The sequence below is a fragment of the Podarcis vaucheri genome, assembly GCF_965113315.1.
Source record: "Podarcis vaucheri genome assembly, chromosome: 10".
NCBI classification, from domain to species: Eukaryota; Metazoa; Chordata; class Lepidosauria; order Squamata; family Lacertidae; genus Podarcis; species Podarcis vaucheri.
The window spans coordinates 29,686,148-29,705,224 of record NC_138748.1 but is presented as its reverse complement, the minus strand read 5'-3'; the positions used below and the strand labels follow the sequence as shown (position 1 = coordinate 29,705,224).

General features: G+C 40.9%; 1 protein-coding gene across 1 annotated transcript; it reads right to left on the bottom strand.

The window, feature by feature from the left end:
• Nucleotides 1-5,976: 5,976 nt before the first annotated feature.
• On the bottom strand, nt 5,977-12,129 carry YEATS4 (YEATS domain containing 4). Its single transcript, XM_082240707.1, has 7 exons — nt 11,870-12,129; nt 9,355-9,474; nt 8,819-8,885; nt 8,638-8,732; nt 7,937-8,029; nt 7,773-7,860; nt 5,977-6,753 (listed from the first exon to the last, which is right to left on the bottom strand). Exons 1-7 carry the CDS (start codon nt 11,918-11,920, stop codon nt 6,584-6,586), a joined length of 684 nt encoding a protein of 227 aa, XP_082096833.1. The 5' UTR covers nt 11,921-12,129; the 3' UTR covers nt 5,977-6,583.
• Between the last annotated feature and the right edge of the window lie 6,948 nt (nt 12,130-19,077).

Genomic DNA, 19,077 nt, shown 5'->3' with positions numbered 1-19,077 from the left:
CCTTCCATATCTGGCATGTACGGTAATTTACCATTTTTCTCCTATTACAAGCATTGTGGCTGGTGAAACCCAGCCAGATGGGCGGGGAATGGATAAAATAATAATAATAATAATAATAATAATCATCATCATCATCATCATCATCTGTTCTTTAGAATACTTCCAGGCAGGTGGGAAGAGAGCCATTCCTTTTATGCCATATGATAAAAAGGTACCACATTCAGAGCTCTGATAAAGTTCTCAATTCAGGCAGCAGGGAAAGTCAACTCTGCAATTAAATACTCATAGATGATTATTACTCTGCTGCTGTCCTGTCCCTGTCCCCATCCCCGGCAAAGTACTACACTATCACTTACTGAGCACAATGGTTAATCGGTTCCTTGGGAAAGAATTTCCACATATTTTTAAACAATGTCCCTCTCATCTGAAAGTTGCTAACTAGCCAGCAATGTGATCTTAAGTATGGTTACTTCTCAATTCCACGGGATTAAATGTAGTTACTCCATGGTAAATTTGTTTAGGATTGCCATCTAGGAATCCTGTGGAACCAAACCAACAGAGGTTATTCTATATAATAGATATATGCTGAAGCAGCAATATTTCCTATCATGAGAGAGAATGCTGTACTTTTATCCCTGCATGTACTATTCCGATATGGTGTATACAATGGTGCATGATGTCTCCTTGGCCAATATATATTTCTCCGCAACTATTTTTACACTTACAAAGGATGATAAGAGCTTTTATTACAATGTATTACCGGAACAGAAAATACAACTGGGAGATATCTATCAATGAATCTATAATAACCTCCTTACAGAGTTAATATCTACAAACATTTTCTCCTCTGTGAAATCTGGTAGTGAAGTTCTGTCAGCAGACCAAAGCTCTCACCTCCTTGTGTGCAGCCCCCAGATTTTCCCTCACAGTGCTTTATCATATTCTTTTAGGCTTGCTTTTAAGGTCTTTATTAAACTGCTGCTGGGAAGCATCCATTTTCTGCTGAACTTCCTATTGAGATACTTGGTTTTCAAAATCACATGATAGGCTTCATCTTGGCTCGCTCACCAGCTCACAGTTTCTCTCCAGGGAAACAAAAATCCTACACTTTTCACCAGTGTTGAGCATTCCCTACTTCCCTGTGAAAAGTCTGGTAGCAATGCTACGTTTGTTTTCTTCAGAGAATAGTGCACTTTACTAGAGACTTATAAACTGTTTCTTGTTTTATTCAGCTATAAACATACAAATATTGGAAGCAACCGGAGTCCTAAAATCAAGCAGCAAAACTGTAGGTCCTGAATTGCTGGAAAATAACAATAAAGATTTTTAAAAAGAACACTTAGTTGGTCTCTAAGGTGCTACTGGAAGGATTTTTTTTTATTTATTTTTTTGTTTCGACCACCACACTGATAATTCTGCATAAAATTCCTGGACACCAGACCTTGCAGTCCTCCCTCACCCCAAGGCTATTCCCAATTCAGGCATAAATTCACAACTCAGAACTCTCAACTATCTCTGCCTCTGTGTTAAAATTGAAATTAAGATCCTATTAAAATAATTTATTCACGTAAGTATTAACATTTTGTCTTCTTTTTGTTTTGGTAATGCTAAATTAGCCAATTTCCTGGCAAGCCTCCATGTGATTTAAATGAAGATTTTTTTTTTTTTAAGTTTGACCATTGCTTCTTCATCTTTAAAGAATGGAGACATTTGCATCTCTTATTTTCCATTGTAGGAAAATGAAATGAACAGTGCATTAAATCCTATATTTCTCTTTTTTATATATATAAATTTTATTGAACACAAGCACACAACACTAAGAATAAACTTAAAAAGAAAATACATATACAAATGCGAACATAGATACAATTACTAAACAAATAATAAACATATAACCATATTTCACTTCTTGTTTTCTTCTAATTGACTTCCTTCGTCCTCAACACAGGTCTACTTTAATATTTAAGAAACTGTTTCCTTCTCATTTTGTTTTTTTCCTACTTTTCTTTCTATTTTAGACTTTTACACCTTTATTTGTTTTGCAAAAGTTAATCAAAACAAGTCCAGGTATTAATTTGAGGGCACTGCTTTTAAAGATAATCTCTATATTTCCCCCATTCCTTTTGAAATTTTTGTTTAGACTGATCCCTAATTGCAACTGTCATTCTAGCCAACTCAAGGTAATCAAATAATTTTTCTTGCCATTCTTTTTTTTGTTCGTGCTGACTCGTTTTTCCAATTTTTGGCAACTAGGATTCTCGCCGCCAATGTTGCATACAGGAATATTTTTGTGTTTGCCATAGCGATTTGATTCTATCTCCAGGGTCATTTTCAGAGAATAGCATTCATGGATTTTTGGTCCTCTGGCAGTTGTGCCACAGGGTACCATCTTGTCTCCAGTGCTGTTTAACATCTAGATAAAGCCATTGGGAGCAGTCATTAGGAGATTTGGGGTGAGGTGCCATTAGTACGCTGATGAAACTGTTATAATAATTTTAAGGTCTTATAATAAATGTTCATAAATGTACCAATGCACATACATAAATATATAAACCAGATGTCTGAAGCAGCACAGGAAGACAGTCCTGAAACCATTATAACTCCCAAACTGACCAAATGTTTCTCTGCAAGGAAGGAGGAAATGAAAAAACCTTCCCATTGTCTCAGGAATTAAGTAATTGCCATCTCAGAGGAATGGCCAGACTACCAGAAAAGGGAATCAGATAAGGCATTATCGGATAACCTGGCAGACAGGAAAAACAACAAAATTCAAATTTCTGTTGTAGACCACCTTTTCTGTGATGTATGTATGATGTTTCTGGGGGTTGGTCTGGAGTTTGAGGGTGGGCAATTTGAAAATTCTACATAAGGACTGGCACACCTTTTTGGGGTCCTCCTCCCTCCTGCATGTAGGGGAGCACCCTGTTGCAACAGTTAATAAAGATCAGGCTTACTAGCTGCTTTGCTTCTCAATATTCTCTGGTTGGTCTCTGTTATTTTCTCCTACCAATAGAGAACCTACAAAAGGACTCTATATGGGCTCTTGGGTACCCCACAAGGGAAAAGGAGCAGGGTTTTTTTTACTTACATAAAAACCCAGTTCTGTTTTTCCATAACATCCAAATGAGAAAGATGCCTTGTAAGCCCTGGACTGGTGCCTAGACTCAGTGGTGAGTTGGATGAAGGCCAACAAACTGAGTTTGAATCCTGGCAAGAGACACTGTGGGTGGGTGGTTCCTGTGTCCAGATAATTGGTCAATTATCTGCTTTGGATGGGTGTGGCCGAAAGTGGATGTCACTGTCCCACAATCTCAGGCATGAAGGCAGGACACAAGCACTCAAGGCAGGCACACAGTGCCACACAGCATCTCCTCAGCTGACTTATGCTGATCAGCTGAGAGGTGATTATTGTTCCCTTTCCATTCATTCAATGCTCAGTCTGATGATTGGGGAGAAGGCAACCCCCCATTAGGGCAATGGGTTTCACCCACCCCAACACACCTATTTTAAATATAATTTTTGGTACTTTTGCCAAATTTGGAGGCAAATTTGCCCCAGAACTAATAGTTAACCCTGGTTTATAAACCTCAGGATTAAATCGCATTGTGCATTCAATAATATTTAAACTCTGCCAACTTTTTTTAAACAACCGAACTCTGAAATGCCCAATTTTGTTGCTTGAGCTCTTTATTTTCTTTTATCAGCATTAAATAGAGGCCAAAATTCAGTATATCATCATTTTAAGAAATTTTTAAGGTACAGTACTAAGGTATCTGAATTGTAGAAGCCATTTTATTATGGGCCTTGAGAGAACTTTTGCCCCTTTACCAAAGGTTCCCATTAAAAACAGAACAGTGTGATTTTGTGCACAGCTGCCACCTACTGCACAATGTTGGAACAGTTGATCAAAACTAATGAAGGCGTTTGATGCATAAAAACAAGTTATTAGAGTAGAACAATGCAGTTAAAAACTGATTCAATAGTGGTGGGTGGGGCATAGCCATCAGCTTTGAGCCCAGCTGATGGCAAATATCACAAATCTGCACTTTGTATGAATTTCTTCTCATTTCTCAACTCTTCTAATTTGGCATCATCCAGATAGGCTCAAAACTCCTACTTCACTAAATAAATAGGTTCTCATACAACTGATTTTCTTAAGTACTGTACTGTTCTCCCACTTGAAAGTTTGCCTTTTGGTACAAAGCCATTTATCTTTTCCAATTAGAAAATAGTAGGTATGAAAAACACGCCCCCCCCAAACCCTACCTTCCTTAAGAAAACCCAGTAAATAGTGACACCAAATTAAATAGTATTAAAGAGAGGTTAAAGAGGACTTCTCTGGCTTTTTTCTGGTCCATGTAGGACCAGTCTGGATAGTTGGCCTTGGTGAAGATTTGATGTTTTCATCTCCAAAACGTTTTTGAGTTTCTACTGAAACAAGGCTGCATTTTAATGTTGTACTTAATCTTGTTTTTAAGTTGTATTTTAATCAATTGTTTTTACCTGGTGTTAGCCGCCCTGAGCCCAGTCTTGGCTGGGGAGGGCGGGGTATAAATATTATTATTAGATGGTATGAACAGATATTCAGTTCTAGAAACCCCAGATACATACCAATAAATTTAAGGATGTTTTGTACCTTACACCCCCCCCCCTTTTATGTTAAGAAATCCAAGGAGGTATACATGTGGTTCCCAGTAATCTTCCATCTAGGTATTAACCACTCAGAAACTGCATAGCTTCAGCATGGGGGTGGCCAGCCCTGAATATAGTAGAGCACATTTTTTAAAAAAGTTTTCCCTTGGGTAAAATGTTCTAATGAACTGGGGGCAATGGCTGACTCCACAGCACTTGGCTTAAGTTAGCTGGAGCTTTCGTCATCAAACTTTTCCTGGCCCACCTACTCTCTCAGGTAATACACTCTTTATTATTATGAATCTCTTAGGTGGCCACAGAGTTTGTGGGCATAGGTTTTACAGGAAAGAGCTTAAAATAATCTTGCCAACTTTCATTCATGGTAGACGACAGCATCATGGAATGCTATGGACACTACAACCCAACTCGATTCTCTTATTCCTCATTTTAGATACTTTATGTTATGCTGTGGTCTGAAATGGGAAAGAATGCAAAGCAGAAAGGGAAGTTTGACTTAAAATACTGCAAACCCAAGCACAAACTCTTGTTTTGATGGATCAATACAAGGTCCACCTAGTCCAGCAATCTTTGCAAGAATCCCAGCTGTCAGCAGACACTATAGCCATGTCCAGAAAGACACTTGAACACTTTAAAATGTGGGGATGGAACAGGCGCATGCAGGCAACTCTTAGCCGCAGTGCCCATTAGCCCTGAGAATCCCATCTTAGCCGCAGTGCCCATTAGCCCTGAGAATCCCATGTTTGAGCACAGGTTTGCAGGCTTTTTTGTGTGCCTCTTTCAACGCAGAGGCGTCTACTTGCATTCATACAAATGTGAATTAAAAAACCCCCCACATTGAAACATTTCATGTTCATGTCAGGTGGCATGATAAATCTTACAGATAATTTATGATAAAATACCGTATTTTTCGCTCTATAACACGCACCGGACCATAACACGCACGTAGTTTTTAGAGGAGGAAAACAAGAAAAAAAATATTCTAAACAAAATAGTGGATATATGATTTTTGTGGTTCATGCTGTGGCCACAGACATGTGATCTGACAGTGAGTTTGGAGTAGCCCAATGCAAAAATCCTGAGGATCCATGTGGATCCGTGCTTTGTAACTACGGAGGAGGGAAGGAAGGGGAACCATGGATCCTCTGCTCACGACTGCAGCAGATCCCCCCCGCCACCCGCAGGCATTCACTCCATAACACGCAAGGACATTTCCCCTTACTTTCTAGGAGGAAAAAAGTGAGTGTTATGGTGCAAAAAATACGGTAACTATCTGTCCATATCCTATTATATTTTCAAGTACTAAACAAAAAGTATACAAGATGCTTCCCATACAGTACTTTTATTCAGGAAACTCAAAGCAACAAACATTGTTATTGCCTCCAATACCCCATCAATAATAATCTGATTTATAGTTTGTCAATGTAAAACCCACCAGTAATTATTCTTTGTCCAACAGTAGTTTTATCAGATAATTTTGACTAGTCTGGAAGCAGAGGCAGACTTTATATATCAACAAAGCAAAGATTTTCCTCTTATATTCAGGTCAATGGAGTGTATCAAGCAATCAAATTTTACTCTCATTAAACACCAATATTGTGAAAGGTTTTCATATAAAGCTCAGTAAACTACAATATGAACACACTTGAATGGGGTATAGTGTACCATAAAGGTAACTTGTTAAATAAAACTTAAATTTTACACCACTCTATTTAAAGAAAGATGGAAAGACAATTGCAATTTAAACTATGAAAATAACATTTTATTATTAAACATTCAAGTAGTGAAATATAACACACCAAATTTCCCCTCCCCCCCCCCACCCAAAAAATCCCTGGAACTTATTTTCTCCTTACAAAATCTTAGAAGATACATTATTGGTTGCATGATAACAATAGGTTTCACTTTTAGTCCTTTAATATGTAGCTATTTGCTATATGTCTTTAGACTGATCATCATCCTCAAGTTTTCTGATTTCATTTTTCAAGCAGTTGATCGTTTCACGGCTTGCTTTTAATCTTTCTTTAAGTTCAGCAATCTCAAAACTGGTTTTCTTCTTGGCAGCTTCCAGCTTCTCCCTGGTTTTTACTTCTACATTGGCAACTGAGAGCAAGAAAGACATATGCAGCATTTTGCTAAGTCAGGAGAATTCCAAAGCACAGCTGAATAATTAGAAAACATAATAAACTCTGTTTGATCCATTGTATATTGTTTAGAATATAATATAATAGATTAAAACAGGGTAGATGGGCATTCAAGTGTGAACTTCTTTGCATGTGTTTGACCAGCTTGATTTCCAAGACAAAATTTGCTCCAGAGAGTAGGACCTGAATCAATGAGACTTCCTGACAGTATTATAAATATATTAGAAATATTTCTAATTGTGTTGCATTTATATATAGAAAAGGGAAGTCTATAGCAATTAGGTATATTTTAATCTAGTCAACTATGTAATAGACTTATGTTACAAAACGAATATGGATTTTGAATTTGATGTTTGTAATTCTTTTTCGGTTTTGGAATAAAGTTTTTTAAAAACAGAGAGAGAGAGAGAGACTTCCTGACAGTATGAACTGTTTGCCAATAGAGCGGACTGCCTTTGAAAATAGGGCACTCTCCTTCGTTAGAGGTTTTTAAGCAATGGCTGGGTGGCCTATCAGTGATGCTGCAGGGTGGCATTCTTGTGTAGCAAGGGGTTGGACTAGATTACTTTTGAGGTCCTTTCCAACACTCTGAATTCCTACAAAACTATTCAGGTCAGCTGTTGTATATAATTCATATTTAAAAAATCTAGAATTTGTATACTGCTAACAGGACTCTTTTTTACTTGTGGGTAGAAAAAACTATGTGCTTTTTAAGTACTGTAATTCTGATTTGAGGGCTTACTTTATTGCATTTCAAAATTCCTAGTATACAGAGCTAAGCCATTCACATTTACTGCTCTATATCTGGACTGATAGCAACAGTAGGAATCAGATTTCTTTTTCTAAGGGAACTGGTCAGTATGTACTATCCATCATAATAGATAAACATTTCTTTCAAAATATACTTCATGTAAAAGATATAGCCTACAGTTCACAAAAACACAATTTCAGGTAAAATTCACATCTATTAGCACTTACACTCTGTTTCATGCTTATAGGCACCAAGTGTTAACTGACGAGATGTAGTCAGCAGCTGTTGCATCATAGCAGTAGGATCCTGAAATATCTAATGAAAAAATATTAATAAATTTCATACATCAGCAACAATGGATAATTTCCCCATAATACTTTTATTTTCTTACCATCTCATCATAAAATTCAGAAACTACAGTTTTCTTCCCCAGGATTGCATTAGTGTCAGACTGAAACAGCTTCAGCAAGTGATACAGAGTTACCTGTGCAAGACAAAAATAATAAGAATAACCTGTACAACTGTTATTTAGTGTTTTAACTGTCTACATTCCAGGGTCATAGTGGCCAGCACAAAAGGAGCATTCATTCAGAGTAAGAATTTACCATACTGCTTAAGATCTAATTAATTCAACTCATTTTTTAAAAACCCAACAGTACTTTGAAAGTATTTTCCCCACATTTAATGCTGTCTATGTCAGTTCTCAAAATATTTGCTGCTCTTACTCTGGCCTGGTATAAGCCACTGGATAGATAAAACAACAGTATTTAGAAAACTAGGGTTCTTTACAAACCAATTAAGTGTATAATTAAGTATACAGATACTGCTTAGCACACAAATTAGGGATGCCACTAATTTTTACACACTGGGCTCTTTTCCCTTTAACAGTGGCTTAAAATACAAAATTTCCATAGGTCTCATTTCTCTCATCATAGGTCAAACTGCATACACTATAAGCAACTTTTAAAAAACAAAGGAATCTTTCCCAATGGACTGCTAATCCCTAGTCAAACTGAAACAGAATTTGGCTTCTTCAGAATAACCAGATATTAAAAATAGGTCTTTGCAATTCATGCTAATATGAATACTCACAGGTCTTTCATTAGGATCAATAAAAAATATCTTGATGATGATTTCAAATTCACCCCAGCCTGTTTCAGTGATTTCGTAAGGTGGCTTAGTTACAACTAAGAGAGAGAAAAAAGTAACATAAGCCATTTCTTCTCTGAAAACTACTTCATATGTTGTATCAACTAAATTTTTTAAGTCATACCTCTTAATGGATTACCATAGCTTTCATGTAACTTAAACTGGATTTTCTTTACATATGCAGACATATCCTGGAACAAATACAGTCAACCATTACTTACACATTCAATAATATATTTTACAATGTTCTTCTAGCCCACTTACCACAGAAATACTTATGAGTATTAATAGTATATAAGCTGATGATTCTTGTAACATTTGTGTGACCTCTAATCTGATTTCCCCCAAGATGCTTTCTGAAACATGCCATAAGTTAATTTCCCCAAACATTCCACACACAATTCAGACAGCAGTCAAATACCCTATTTCTTTAGACTGCAATCTTTCCAAAGGTATTCCTTATATTTGTTCATATGTAGTCAAAAAAAAAATTTATTTTACTGTAGAGTTCCTTATATTGAAAGTTGCATACATAGTTATCCTAGTTTGATATCTAAAACATGAGCAGTGTTCAAGAGATCAGGATTGGACAGAAAACAATTAGAATTTGCACAGGTGTACGCATGTTATATACAGTTATCCAAGAACGATTCTGTTTACCTCATTTCTGTAAGGCTTAACATAAACTGTCCACTGATGTGTATGTCCATCTTCTTCTCGTTTCTTCCCAAAATAGCGTGCAACATTTCCATAAACAATAGGTTTCACAATAGTAACACCCTTCAAGTGAGAAAGAGGCATGACAATGTTTTTCAGAAATCTGCTTAACATAAAAACTTACTTTCTAGATAAACTAATCTTTCCTGCATTATCTACCAAAATATATACTCCAAGAGTGACAGTAATGTCACTAGTTTTTGTTCCTACAAATTCAATGTGCCTAAGTTTAAATATAAAATATCTATTTCTTTCTCTTAAATTTCTAACTAGAGTAACTTTCAAAACTTGCTTCATAGATACAATTTCCAAAATTCACTATAATGTTGATGAACCAATTGGGTGGTGGGGCAAAAATTACTCCCCTCCCCTAAAATATACACCATGTTTTTGCTAAGCAGATCTGGCTTTGGCTCCCTTCAACACCTGGATGGAAGTCTGACTGGGAACATGAACACACACACACACAAAAACTGCCTTGAGCATCATGATGAAAGAAAAGATAGACGTAAGCCAACAAACAATCGTGTTATGAAGACTCAAAACATAATGTGTGTGGTCCAATCCTACACACACTTAGCCAATTAACTGATTTACAGCCTTCTGAATGACTAAATAACTGCACCCAATTAATAACAAAAGAAAGATGAAGAAATTCACGTCTAGTTATTTAGGCAGCTATGTTGGAGCAGGGTTGTTTTTGATTGCTCAGAGATTCCACAGAAGAGGGGCAACTGGACCATGTGAATACAGGGAAGGAGGTTTCTTGTCGAGAACCTGCTTGACATCTGAAATAATCAGTCTCACACCAAGATGACTTGAAGAAAAAGCTTTGGCTTTAGCCGTGCAATGTTTATTGTGTCCAGTAAAAATAATTCATCCTCTCTCCTCCAGCACAGCGCTTGTTGTGTCTCGTACCCAAAAGTAACAATCAAAAGGAATGCAACCTTGCCCTTGCCTGCAAAGAGAGTCCTATGCTACGTGAGCCAATCATTTAGTCTAGCATGAGGTGTTCACATGCTCATCATGCTCTTAGCAATATCTCGTGCTGTAAAATCACTCTGCAATAATAACTCTGCTCATGCTCTTATGTACAAGCAATCATTTCCCCACAGTTTCTAACATATTTACAGCAATTCCTGCATTGCAGGGGGTTCAACTAGATGACCCTCAGGGGTCCCTTCCAAATCTACAATTCTATGACTTGCTGGAGACTGAATTTGTGAGGCAGCTGAAGGAACTAGCGAGGAAGCCATTGCCTGTGAGGGACCAACAACTGTTTGCTTCAAAATATATATTAACAAACAAACAAACAACTGTTTGCTTCCATAATCCATTCTAGGTCAGGAGCTGCAGTGGAACCTATTGAAACATTAAGAGAACTAAGCGGAAAACTTAAGATACACACTTTTGTAAGCATCACATCAGTGTCTATTTTAGTATATTTTAAGAATATGCTGTAAGCCGCCTCAAGAACGTTGGATAGTAGGTAGAGTACCCATATTCAAAAATTTTAAAAGCCCCTTACAAACAACGCAGTATGTGCATGAGGTGCCTAAAAATGCGACTATTTCTTCAAATCAATTTGTTTTAAACTCATGCTGATTTACAGCAGTTTGATCAATTGGTCCTAGTTGATGAAATTGGTCTGGAAGGGAGGGAAAGAAATGTTTGAAACGGTTTTGAGGACTCCTTACCTGCAGTATCTAGAAGCCTCTCTCTCTCTCTCTCATATATATATATATATATATATATATATATATATATATATATATATGTTTTTCAAATTAGAATTTTACAAAGATTTATCAAACATAAATAATAAAAAACAAGATTCCAAGGCATCTCCTGGACTTCCATCCTCCCCTTTGTGGGTCCTATCATTAATCCTTTCCTCCCACATCTTTTATGGTAATCCAAGTCCTTTATCTCTTCCAGAATTTAACCTTAAACTACAAATGATATTCGAATCTTACTAACAATTGTTTGCAATGGTCTTTAAGGTACGTTATAAATTTTCCCCTTAGAAGCCACTATTTAATGGGGGATCCATCTCCAAAAGCAGCCACTCCTAATGTTATTTTAACGACGCTAGTGGAGAGTAACAGGCAACTGGGATGGATGGGAATACGCAACAAGAAGAGGCAAGCCCAGAAGCCCAGAAAAGCGGCGCTGCCTTGGACCAGTTCTCCTCTGCAGCCTCCTCTTGTCTATGGTGACGGACACGAAGAGAATCTCCGCATCACCTGAAATCTTTTTAATTGGCGGCACCGAATCGAACGCAAAGCAAGCGCTCTGCCCGCCCACGAACGGCTCTCAGCTCCGCACTGCGACGCACCCACAGGGCTTCGGAACCTCCCTGTCACTCAAAAGTAACCGTTAGGGAGGCGCAACGGTTTCGAATCCGAGCACGCCGAGCTGGCCACGCCTCAGCCTCCTCCCCGCTCCCGGCTCCTACCTTCACTCTGCCCCCGGAGTCAGGCCCGAACTCAGCCATTCTCTTGAACATATTGCACCGGGGGGGGAGGGGGAGTAAGGCTTCCTCACGCCGCTCTCGAGCAGCGAGGCCGAGCTAGTAGGGCTTGGCCACCGCCACCCGCCAGTTCGCCTCTGGCGGCGGAGAGAAGAACGCGGGGAGCAACAGCTCGAAGCGCCCTCGAGCCGCCTCCGAGGCGCCCATTCACCTCCCCTCGGCGGCCGCTCCGCACTCGACAACAACTTCCGGGTGAGGAGAGGAGCTCGAGGGGGGGGCCGGGTGGTGGTGCCGCGGCGCCTTCCTGCCTGGGCCTCGTGACCCGGAGGTGAAACGCCGGGTAGGCGGGCGGGACTAAATCTCTGCTTTCTGAAACAGCAGCAAAAGTTTCTGGGTTTTTCTGGGTGTGTGGCCGTGCCGGAACGAAAGTGCAAATTAAAAAAATGTGTATGAATTGCTAAGCCTTGTGCTTATTGGGGCGGCTTGCTTCAAAGCGCGCTTCAGCCCAATGGATGTGGAAAACTTTTCTTTTTTGACTCCCACAAAACAATGCGGAGACACTCTTTTGTGGCTGCCCCCCTTTTTGTTTAACCAGAAACTTGCGACGAGCTGGGGCTGCCCGCATCGCTGTGTTAGGGAGCCAGAGATGTCCAGTCCTCAGCATGCTCATTCAGCAATAAAGCGCTATATAACGGTGCTTGCGCCGAGTTAAGTGCGTATCAGACGTGGGTGGGGAGAAGAGGTTCAAATGCTAATAATTAAATCAGTTTTCAGTGATGTTGGGCCTCGATGACTCTCAGCCTAACTTCCTTCAGAAGCATGTGATAAAATAGGGAGAACGCGAGAACCTTTTATATTGTCCTGAACGTCCTGGAGGAAGGATGTACAGTACAGAAACAGAAACACAACTAGCGTCGAGGCATCCTGCAACTTTCCGACGGCTGCAGGATGTAGCGCTATGCCAAGTGAAGACGATTTCCTAAACCATGAGATTGCGTAGTAGTGCAAGGTTATCTTCCCTTACATGGTTTGTTTACCTTATTAATACAGTGCGCTTTCCTCAGGAGGCATGCTCAATTGATACTTGGCTGAATTGGTAGCTAAACAGCTTGACTTACTACTAAATTAAATTACTGGATTAAAGACTTTCTGATAGATCGGACACTAACAGTGAGGATTGGACATGTGACATCTAATTCCTTAAAGATCAGCACTGGCACACCACAGGGATGTGTGCTAAGTCCCCACCTGTATTCATTGTATACATACGATTATGTATCATCTGACCCGTCTACTGCAATTATTAAGTTTGCAGATGACACCACCATAATGGGCTTAATAACAGGTGGAGACGAATCAGCTTATAGAGGGGAGGTCCAAAAAATACCTACATGGTGCCTAGGGAACAACTTGCACCTTATTATCAGCAAGACAAAGGAGATGGTGTTGGACTTTCGGAGAAAGAGAGAAGAACTAGCCCCGCTGTACATCGGGGAGGGCTGTGTGGAGAGAGTCTCTTCCTTTAAATTCCTGGGAGTTTATCTCAGTGAAGGCCTTACTTGGAAAATAAATACAACCCGGGTGGTTAAGAAAGCCCAACAGAGACTCCATCTCCTCAGAGTCTTACAGAAGAACAATATCAATCAACATCTGATGACCTCCTTCTACCAGTCAACAATAGAAAGTGTCCTTTCATACTGCATCACGGTGTGGTATGCTGGTTTGACATCATCTGATAGGAAGTGCCTACAGAGGGTGGTGAATACAGCACAATATTATGGGCTGTTCCATGAATCCACGAGATGAAAAATAGCAGAAGAACGTTGCCTCAGGAGAGTGAGGAAAATTCTCAGGGATGATTCACACCCTGGCCAGCACTTTCTTGATCTCCTGCCCTCAGGCAGAAGATATAGAAGCATGACTAGTCGCACCAACAGGGTAAAGAACAGCTTCTGTCTGTGGGCTGTTAGGCTGCTGAATGAAAAGATAACAGGGCAACTGACTTTTGGGTTTGGTGGGTGTGCGTCAGTAAGAGAGGGGAATTAAGACTAAGAGAGCTGAGTGGGGGGTGCTTGTGTAATCTCACTGTATACAAGTTGTACAAGTGACAATAAAGTATTTTAATTTAAATCTTGGCAGTGGAAGTGCTGGACGGTTGTCTTGCCTCAGTAATGGACTGGACAAGAGCCAACAAAATGAAGCTCAATCCAGAGAAGACTGAAGCACTGCCGGTGGGTGGTCCCCTAGACTGTATGGATGGGATATTGCTTGCTCTTTATGGGGTTACACTCCTTCTAAAGGAGCAGGTACACAGCTTGAGAACTTCTGGATTATTTGCTGTTGCTTGAGGCTCAGCTCCTTTCATCAGCTTCTGCTGGTGGCCCTATCTGAACAGGGATAGCCTAACTACTGTCATATACACTCTAGCAACCTCTAGGTTACAGTCCTACCCTGGAAGTCAAACAGCTTGACTCATGAACGTCGCAAACCCGGACGGGACGGTTCCGGTTTGCAAATCCTTTTTGGAAGCCGAACGTCCAACGGGGCTTCCTCAGTTTCCAATTGGCTGCTGTGAGATACACAGGAGTCAGGAATAAGTACTGCATTCAGGTTTCATAGAGCAGAAACATACTGCTGTTTTGGGATGTAAATCAAGAATTGTTGAATTGTAAGGGATCCCAAGGGTCATCTAGCCCAACTTCCTAATTGTGGTGCTCAGTTGTGTATACCCAGCTTCCTCAGAAAGTTCAACTGGTGCTACCCAGAGATGAAGACTCTATGACTAATTCTGCGAGTGCTCAGCTACTAACAGCATTTGACAGCTGCACATGGTAGCAGTAGGATTTATCTCATGCATTTTCCCTAAGTGCACTTTGGTTATCTAAATTTCCCCTATTAGATATATCAATGCTCTTAAAACCTAATGAGGCGGCAAAGACTGCCTACCCCCACATTTGCTATGATACACATAGCTCAAGACGTTAACAAAAAAAAAACCACCTTAAAAAACCACCTGTTTTTGTTTCCTAGCACTATCATTGCTGGTAGTTTGGAGGAAATTCTTCACCAAATTGTTATCTGCTCTTTGTTGCCTATATGCCTACCTAAAAAAAACCTTATTTGGAGTTTTACTAATATAATTCTATCCCTTTCATGTGTACAAATAAAGTCATTTTGTTATGCCATCTAGACCTATGTAATATTCCTCTCTTTCTATTGTTTTTAATGTCCTGTTAAATCTACAGGAGTGATGGAACACATTTACTACTCTGTTCACCTAGTGAAAGGTGAACATGTAATGCATGTCTTATTTTTATTTTGATAAATTTTCAATTGAAGGAATGGGTTTCCCAAAACCCAAAAACTGACTGTGCAGGCAGTTTTAAACTGCACCAAAATCCCTATTTTTCCTTAGCTAAAATGCATAAACTTGAGCCATTGAGCAAATCCATAACAAGAACAAAGCTCTCTCCCTTATCAGTCCGTGGCGGCAATGAGTGACCTTGCCAAGTTCCAGAACAGCAGGGATGATGCGTGTGTGCCTTATGTGCTGACGACAAAGACTCGCAGACCCACGTCTGGGAATAACGCCAAAGCGAGTTCCCGGAGATGGTGACCTGCGTCCCAGATAAGAGTAGGAAGAGGAAGATCCTTTTATGGTCAGAGGTACAGGAAGGAAGATCCTTTTATGGTTGAGAGTACCATAAAATGCTCCCCCCTGTGGAAGTGCCATGGTCTGATCACTACGCTCTGAAAGTCAAGATTGACTTCCCGCTCCTCCCCTGCTCGAGTGGCAAACCTACTTGGGCTCGTCCGCGAAAACAGATGAGACCCTGATAGATTCTGACAAGCCTTGAGGGACCCTGCTCCTCCTGGCGACTCATTAGATGACCTTGTTGAGGACTGGAATAACTGGCTCTTGGCAGCCATTGATGACATCACGCCTAAGCGCCCTCTGCGACCCCATCGAAACCGGGCCCCTTGGTTTACTGAGGAGCTCCGGAAAATGAAGCGGGATCTCAGACGGCTAGAGCGAGTATGGCGACTGACTTGTGACGGAGCCTCAAGAACATCTTATAGAACGCTTATGAAAGCCTATGAGATGGCTATGAAAGCTGCTAAGAAATCTTACTTCCATTGCATCCGCTAGCTCTCGCCCGGCACAACTTTTTAGAATAATTAGGTCAATAACGTCCTTAGGAGGACAACCAAATTTAAGCACAAATTCGACCCACAGCTGTGAGGCATTTGCGAGCTTTTTTGCGGAGAAAGTTCTGTTGCTCCGCCGTGACCTCCCTGCCAATTTAGATACAGTGACTGAACTGGAGGCCCCTCGACTGACTTCAGGTCCAGTGCTGGACCATTTCGATCAGATACTCCCTTCTATTGTGGATAGATGCCTCCAAGTTGGTAGGCCCACCACCTGCCTCCTTGATCCGTGCCCGTCTTGGCTGATTAGGGAGTGTCCAGATGTTGCGCGGACCCCCCTGGTTGAAATTATCAATTTGTCCCTTGACACGGGGACATTCCCAGGGGAACTGAAGGAAGCAGTAGTGTGTCCACTCTTAAAGAAAACTTCATTAGATCCCTTAGACCTACCCAATTACCGCCCAGTTTCAAATCTTCCATATCTGGGTAAGGTAATTGAGAGAGCGGTTGCTGAACAGCTTGGTAGGTTTCTGGAGGAAACATCGGCTTTAGATCCATTTCAGTCCGGTTTCCGTCCTGGTTTTGGAACCAAGATGGCTCTGGTTGCCCTCACAGATGATCTCCGTAGACAACTGGATCGAGGCGGGTCAGGACTGCTGATCCTTTTAGATTTGTCAGCAGCCTTTGACATGGTTGATCATGATCTTCTGGACCACCGCCTCGCAGACGTGGGGATACAGGGCATAGCCCGTAACTGGCTGTGCTCTTTTATCTCTGGTTGGGGACACTAGGGAGGGAAATGTCGCACCATTCCTTGGTGTGTGGAGTGCCGCAGGGCACAATTCTCTCCCCGATGCTTTTTAACATCTTTATGCGCCCCCTTGCCCAGATTATCCGGAGCTTTGGGCTGGGCTGTCACCAATATGCTGATGACACTCAGCTCTATCTGCTGATGGATGGCCACACCGACTCAGCCCCGAACACACTGACCAGATGCTTGGAAGCTGTGGATGGATGGTTTTGTGGGAGCCGATTGAAACTAAATCCTTTGAAGACAGAGGTCCTATGGCTGGGTCAGGATGGCATGGGGATGAGGGACCAACTCCCTTCTCTTGCGGGGGCCCAATTAGTGCCATTGCCTTCCGTTAAGAGTTTGGGTGTAATCCTTGACGCCTCCCTTTCCATGGAGGCGCAAGTTACAGCAACAGCCAAGGCGCCATTTTTCCACCTTCGCCGCATCAAGCAGTTGGTCCTTTACCTCTCCCGCCCCGACCTGGCCACAGTGATCCATGCGATGGTCATTGCCAGGCTTGACTACTGTAATTCGCTCTACACGGGGCTGCCCTTGAAGCTGACCCAGAAACTCCAGAGGGTGCAGAATGCTGCAGCGAGGCTCCTCACGGAGTCTCTGCCAGGGGAGCATATTCACCTAGTGTTTTTCAAACTGCACTGACAGGGTCAGATTTAAGGTGCTGCTTTTGTCCTTTAAAGCCCTTCACGGCCTAGGACCCTCGTACCTATGGGACCGCCTCTCCCGGTATGCCCCACGGAGAGCCTCAAGGTCCATAAATAGTAACACCCTAGTGGTCCCGGGCCCTAAGGAAGTTAGATTGGCTTCAACCAGAGCCAGGGCCTTTTCAACTCTGGCTCCGGCCTGGTGGAACGCTCTGCCTCATGAGACCAGGGCCCTGCAGGATCTGATTTCTTTCCGCAGGGCCTGTAAGACAGAGTTGTTCCGCCTGGCCTTTGGCTTGGAGCCAATTTGATTCCCTCCCTCCCTTTCTTTTTTTCCTTTCCTTCTCCTCCTGCGATGAGGCTACATTTTAATATTTTAATGTTTCCATATTTTAATGTTGTATTTTAATTTTGTTTTTAAGTTGTAATCATTCAATTTGTTTTTATTATTGCTTGTAAGCCGCTCTGAGCCCGGCCTTAGCTGGGGAGGGCGGGGTATAAATAAAAATTATTATTATTATTATTATTATTATTACCAGAGCAGGAACATATGTGATGTCAACCTGCGTACGTAGGCCGACGTGGTTGGGCTCCTAGGGGAGGAGTGAGAGGGTGTCTGGAGGATATATAAACTGCATGAAACCTGTCATTTCTTTGGACTTGCTGTGGACTTGATCACGCAAGTGCCTTCTATCCAGAGAGCAGAATAAACTCTTTCTTTGAACCAACTCGGTGTCATTTGACTTCCTTCCTCCTGTCCCGGAGCAACACAGACCCAATCAGTGAACTCCAATAAGGCTACACAATCAACTTGTTCTTAGTGTTTGGTAAATTGCTTAGGTCTTTGTTGATTTAGTATATATTACCAACAGCTGAGGCTTTCCCATTCCAGCAGTTAAATAGCAGTCAAGTTGGCTGTTTCTATACAGCAGCAGAAGCTGATGAAGACTAAAAACTGTCACTAATAGGTACCATAACCTGCGACTGTTTCCATTTTCTCTCTCAAGCTACTTTGTTCAACAGGTGTCATTTTTCATTCCTAGTAAGAACCGCTTCATATTTCACAACCACAATCTTATTAAATACTGTACACTTTAATTGTTTAAAACGCCATATACTTTGCATAAACATAATACACAAGGCAGACTTAAGCTTTCATAAAAATGCACTTTATTTTTCTTCAATACAAGGTAACTTCTTTTGCAGTTTAAAGACCAATAAATGGTTGGACAGCAAACTCCTAATAGTTGCCTAAAGACTGGAAGGAAAGGTAATTTAATTTAAAATATATGGAAGTGAAAAGAATTTTGACAAGCCAAAGTTTGAGATGGAGTTCACATTTTTAAAAATAAAAAATCACATATGCTGATGTGAAAGGACACCCTCTTCTTACCTTCTGAAGACATTTGAGTGTCCAGAAACTCAACACTACCAAGATGTTCTTTGAGCCTTCAGGTATTAGAAAGGCACTGCCCATTTTAAAAAAGGTTTGCTTGCATACCAATAAACCTAAAACCTGTAATGTAAGCAACTGTTTACAAACTATAGCAAATGGTATTATTATTCTTTATTTGCGAGTACACATTTGG

Coding starts and splice junctions, on each gene's coding strand:
- YEATS4 (XM_082240707.1), bottom strand. CDS start 11,920: ATGTTCAAGAGAATGGCTGAGTTCGGGCCTGACTCCGGGGGCAGAGTG. Junction 8,030..8,637: donor TTGATCCTAATGAAAGACCT/GTGAGTATTCAT, acceptor TGTCTTGCACAG/GTAACTCTGTATCACTTGCT. Junction 7,861..7,936: donor CTGAATTTTATGATGAGATG/GTAAGAAAATAA, acceptor TTTTTTCATTAG/ATATTTCAGGATCCTACTGC.